This window comes from Dipteris shenzhenensis, chromosome 1 (genome assembly GCF_047967505.1).
Source record: "Dipteris shenzhenensis isolate YYH24624 ecotype China chromosome 1, Dip_SZ_1.0, whole genome shotgun sequence".
Lineage (NCBI taxonomy): Eukaryota > Viridiplantae > Streptophyta > Polypodiopsida > Gleicheniales > Dipteridaceae > Dipteris > Dipteris shenzhenensis.
In genome coordinates, this window is record NC_141596.1 from 56,248,057 (window position 1) to 56,253,903 (window position 5,847).

General features: G+C 41.1%; 1 protein-coding gene across 1 annotated transcript; it reads right to left on the bottom strand.

Annotated features, from left to right (window-relative positions):
• Positions 1–1,760: 1,760 nt before the first annotated feature.
• Positions 1,761–3,714, bottom strand: LOC147906077 (cationic peroxidase 2-like). The gene is made up of 4 exons (XM_087383015.1): positions 3,400–3,714; positions 2,973–3,152; positions 2,688–2,850; positions 1,761–2,326 (listed from the first exon to the last, which is right to left on the bottom strand). Exons 1-4 carry the CDS (start codon positions 3,640–3,642, stop codon positions 1,905–1,907), a joined length of 1,008 nt encoding a protein of 335 aa, XP_087239141.1. The 5' UTR covers positions 3,643–3,714; the 3' UTR covers positions 1,761–1,904.
• Between the last annotated feature and the right edge of the window lie 2,133 nt (positions 3,715–5,847).

Sequence of the window (5,847 nt, forward strand, 5' to 3'; positions counted from 1 at the left end):
GAGGAGCTACTCAACATTTTGTTTAGTAACAACTCTAACGACTTTTGGTGGAGATTTCTAGAGGGACAGTCCCCCTCACCACTCATTGACTCTCAGGTGTGGTTTGATTATGCACGCACACTCTATGATATCCCAAATCAGCTAGTCCCTAACCTCACATATGCCACGCCCCACATCTTGCACTCTCTTCACTAGGGGGGGGGTAAAGGATGCCGTAATGAAACTTCATAATGGCCGAGCAAAGGATCATGAGAGACTATGCACTGAGTTCATTGCATATAGGATTAACCTCCTAGCCCTGATCTTAGCAAAGCTATTTAATGAAGCTGTTTGTTTGGGGTTTCCATGCACCTACCCTAGCCCTGATCTTAGCAAAGCTATTTAATGAAGCTGTTTGTTTGGGGTTTCCATGCACCTAGACCGTTAACACTATCTCACCCATTCACAAGGCGGTAGGGGATCCCATGAGCTCGGAGAAATACAGGACCATTATGATTGGACATGTCATGTCCAAGATCTATGCATTAGTACTTGATTATGAGGTCAGAAGATTTGCGGAGTGTCGAGGACTTAGAGCAGCAGGGCAAGCCGGATTTCGGCATGATCATGGGACCATGGAACACATTCTCACGCTTAGATGTATCATCAAGGAGGTGAGGGCATGGAAGCAGAGGGTTTACTGTTGCTTTGTGGATTTCCACAAGGCATTTGACACAGTCTCGAGAGCCCGCCTCATACCGCACCTACAGGATTTGGGTTACAACCAGGAGATCATTTTGGCTGTCATGGCACTTTACGAGAGAGTTTCACGCAGAGTCCTGACAGGATCTTGGTGGACAGACGAGATCATGTGCACAATCAGGGTCAAACAAGGATGTCCATTATCGTCTGGCTTGTTTGGCCTCTACATTGAGGAGCTTGAGACAGTGATGCAGACACAGGTGGGGTAGGTTGCTCTCTTGCAGGTACGCTGATCCGAATATTGCTTTACGCAAATGATGTGGCTCTCTTGTCTTCCTCAGCAAAGGGGCTCCAGAGATACCTTGACGCACTACAGTCCTTTTGTGAGTTTCATGATTTGAAGGTCAACCTACGTAAAAACAAGGTTATGATCTTTAATACATCTTGAGCCGTCATGCGCCAAGAGCAGTTTTCATTTGATGGGTCACCTATTGAGGTAGTTTCATCATACACCATTCAATAAAATATCCATCGATTTATCACGTTATGCCACTTTGCACATCATTTACAACTTTTGTAGTTTCACAACCATGGTAAGGGTTATGCTATTTAGTCACTAAGAATGCAATTGTTTACTTGACTATGAGAAAAATTTCAAGAGCAAGTTGGTGTTTGTCTTCTCCTTGGAGATTTGACCTTAGCTTTTGTATTGTATAGGTTCAAGATCGTCATGTGATAACATTGGGTTGAAAGGAGCAATTGCTAACTTTTTGGAGAAAAAAACTCATTAGCATAATCTATTCCCCGTTCTTTTGTTTTATCTTTCATAGTACACATAGATTGAACGGGAAAAAGTCAAATTTGACTAATGCCTAATGATTAGGTTGAGTTGGTTTGACTCATAGCGTGAAAGCCATGACACCACGTAACATCTTCAAGACATGACTTTATAGCTTAAACAAATGCAAAAACCACCTTCGTAGTCCCTCCATCACTTTGCCTGAATCCCAAAACAAAATATAGCAAACCAAAACAAAATATAGCAAACATGACTAGGAAGCAAAACCCTCATTATCAGGTCACAATTTACAATACATCAACACAGTATTACATGAAGCTGATTTCAGTGCACGATTAATTGCGTAGTAGACTTTCGGATGATCTATCGTGTACGACACTCAGAATTACTAAGTACAAGACTATTCTGATCTTTGTGAGGGTTCCTAATTAAAGGAAGAACACAGCTTTCGAATCTCTCCTTGTGTCCCGGACTTAACTTCTATATTGCTCATTTTGACCATGGAAGTGGTAAAGGCCAAGTTGTATGGAATGCAAAGCAGCCCAGTTAGCAACCCTCCATAGCTCTGCACCTCACTGGCTGTCATGCTGTCCGACATGAGCCTCTGGTCAGACTCCAGCACCCCATAGCCTCGGTTCACGTTGTTGAAGAAGCTCGTATCAAACTCTGTCTGGCTTCCCCTATCTAGTGCCACCTTCTTCAATGGGTCACCATTCTGTGGACACAGCTCCTTCAACGTTTCCACGTAGTCGCTGCTGATTGACGGGTCTGCTCTCCCTGTTCCCGAATAGTTGTACAGCCTGTAGCTAAAGAATCGACATTCGGTTTGCCCGATGGTATGTGCTCCTGCAATAAGATGATGATCAGCCATCGTGCTAAACCCACTGCTGAATCCTTAATGTGTGTCGTTCTCTCATTCTACATGATGCATTTAATATCTAGAGCCCAATTGAAGCTCTTGATCTTTCCATTGAAATGACAACGTATGCTAATGTAGCCATTGGTGAAACTTAAACACAGTATCAAATTATATATTCTGCAATTCAGGTGGAAAGGTGTAGATCAGACTAGAAGATAAATAATGGAACTTATCAGACGAGTACACTTTTACACGTTTAAGGGACTGGAGCGCACAACGGTTCAAAGCATATGTTGTATGTGAGTAGCACTGGCCTGTGCGTTCTATTACCAAGATATTTGAGCTCACCACTGAGTATCACAAGATCATGTACTGAGAGGCCCTTCCCAGAGAATTTCTGCTTCAGGACCGACATTGTGTCCAGTGGCGAGGGCATGTTGGCTGCATCAGAGGCAGATGACACTCTTCCATCTCTTCTTCCGAACGGAACATTCCAGCTGGGTCCGCCGCTCTATCCAAAGTCGAGTCGTCTATTAGCAGTTAGGAAAGCGCTCAAGACATTGCTTAAATTGTTGCTGAGATATCGCCTTCGACAGGAGCACGCTAAATTGAAATTACTACTACAATACTTACCAGCTGCACAGCATCTCTAGCTGCAGCTGCTAATATGTCTGCACAGGACACGACTCCAGGGCAATATCCCTCTATCTTTGACTTTGCATCATCAACAACCTCGAAACCGCGTAGTCCTATATTCGCCAACGCAGTTTTCTCTGCATTTGGGCCATCAATTAGGACGGAGCCGTCGCAGCCCTACGAAAACAACCAATTTACATCGGTGAGCAGGGCGATTCACATTTCATGCTATCACGATTTCATAAAGCAAATCGATCGGATTTTCATTCTTTTTCATAAAGATACCGCGACGCCCCCTAGGCATAGAAATACTGAAGGTGTCCAATTGGTGCACCATCGTCAAGGTTATGAACCATCGGCTCTGTCAGTAGCAATTAGTTACAGACGTCAACTTCACTTGAGAAAATTATGCCATGTAGCTTACTTGTACAAAGCAGTCGTGGAAATGCAACCGCAAAAGTCCTGCAGCTATCGTTATGTCTGATTGCACATGCGCAGTAACCGTAGATTTAACTAAGGATTCCATATTCGGACACGAATTGTCATAAAAGCCGATTTGGGTTGCTGTAGTTCTTGCAAGCAGACAAAAAAGAACTAGAAAGAAATTGATCGAAGGGGAAACCAATCTGAAAGAGCCTTGCACACTATTAAGAACTTCCCGCTCCATTGTGACTCTATCACTGCTTGACCATTCACACCCTTTGAAGAGTACGTTACATAGGCTATGAATACACTGAATTCCGCCTGCAATGAACAAAAAACCTTTTCGATGCGAGGGATAGCCTGTTTAATCTTTTATAGATGCAATGACGCCGTGCACTGACGTTTACTGTGATCACTTAAGTGGTCAAAAGAGAGCGAATATGCTGATCATACGGCGTGGACCGAAGCGACTTCTTGGCTGAGTTGGCTCCACTTCTTGGCTGTAAGAGCTAGCACAAATCGTAATCACGGAGAAGAAGGCCAGTGCATCAGATTATCTTATGTCGAGATATGATGGATGTAGAGGCTAAAAAAATTGTACCGCCTACGTCCCGATTGCACGACGTTGGTAAGCGCGTGGTGGATGTCCGATGCTATATGGAGTGCGGTTAGGAAAAGGGCCGCACCACAAATGGGTACTGCGGTTCATGATGCTTTTGGCCGATATGATGGATTATATTGTGTGTAGTCAGTTTTCGCTATGTTGTTCTTTCATTTTCATGCATTCAAATTTCAGACAAAATATCTGGCACGAAAAAGCATTTGCATGTGCTGATCATCAATAGATGATTACTAACGAGATTCAATCGAGCGTTAAACATTTCGCAGCAGATCAGGACTAGAAAAGGGCCATTACGAAGCCAATGGAGTCAGCAACATGTCCCCAATGCGCCACATCAAGTCCAATGTCAATGGTCATCATGATTGCTTCCGCACTTGCCACATCATTCGTACAAAATTTCCAAGGATAACATTTTCTTGTCGTGATTATTGCTTAAATTTTACATGTGGATGCTCTTGATTTATACGTCTCAACAATTAATAACTAACTTCTATTTACTCTTGGATTAATGGATTGCATTGTCTAAGATTTTTGATTCATCTCATGCATAACTCTAGGGAGCCTAGAATTTTATATAATTATACATAAATAAACTTATGACTTCAAATGTATAATTTTGAGTGCCATGCCCCATTGTAGTAGGGGATTTTAAAATTAATTTGTATAGTGTGCTCTCGGGGGGTCCACCTGGGAAATGTAAGTATACTATTAGAGTTCAAAATGAGGGGTTTCTTAATTCTTAAAACTTACAGAAATATATTTATAGCAAGGGTAATTTTATACACAGTTTTAAAATTAACAAGTAGGATGCATTTATTCTCAGATCTAAATTTAAAGTTATTTTTTAAATACTGTCTCATCTAGGATGAGATGTAAGAGCTCTCACAATTTGTTGATGGGTAGCTCAAAGTTTTTATGTGCTGATGAAAAGCCCTTAACCAAGTCATTGCACACCCACTGCGAGTATTTTAACCATTTGATATAACATGGAATATGGAGAAATAAGAGTTGTGTGTGTGTGTGTCTGCTGTGAGAGAGAGAGAGAGAGAGAGAGAGAGAGAGAGAGAGAGAGAGAGAGAGAGAGAGAGAGAGATTACAATATTCTTCATGCAATGTTTGTTCATGACATGTTCAAAGCAATAGATAAGGGGTAACACATTGTTCTCAGTGTCACTTATTCCTCTTCTTTTATTGAATCAATCCTCTTACACGTTCTTTGTGTTTGATGCATTACTTGTGTATCTCTTTCTCTTTGCATGATGTAGAGCATTCCCATGTTTTTTTTTCTATCTTTTAGATGGACATGACAATATGATATAGTGGAAGGAGTGTGTGTGTGTGTATAGGTGTTGCATTTGTTTTTTTGTTTTTTTAATAGGTTATGAAGGCTCTAAGGTACGGCATGATAGGTGAGAGACAATCATGGGTCTCTTATTTTGTTTATATCTTGTAGCATGTTTTCTTTCTACTTTGGTAGTCATTCTTTTTTTGAGGCCCAAGAAGAAGACATATTCCAACAATGGGGAGACATTTTCTTGATTAAGGCTTGAGAGAGGGGATCAAACTGTGTAGTGTGATTGGATGAAATATGTGGTATTGTCACATTGCAATGCATGAAGCATGGTCGCGAACATGGATGTTTTTATCGAAGCTATGCTTATATATTAATATAAAATATTGGCGAAAGTCTACTAAGCTCAATTTTTTAGTTTCACAATATTGATAGAAGGTAGTACACTTTTATATATTTTCTTTTGGATTTTGAAGTAAAAAATGTAAATCCTGGCGAAACTTTAAATTTTCTTGCATAAAAGTTTCAAATCCTAG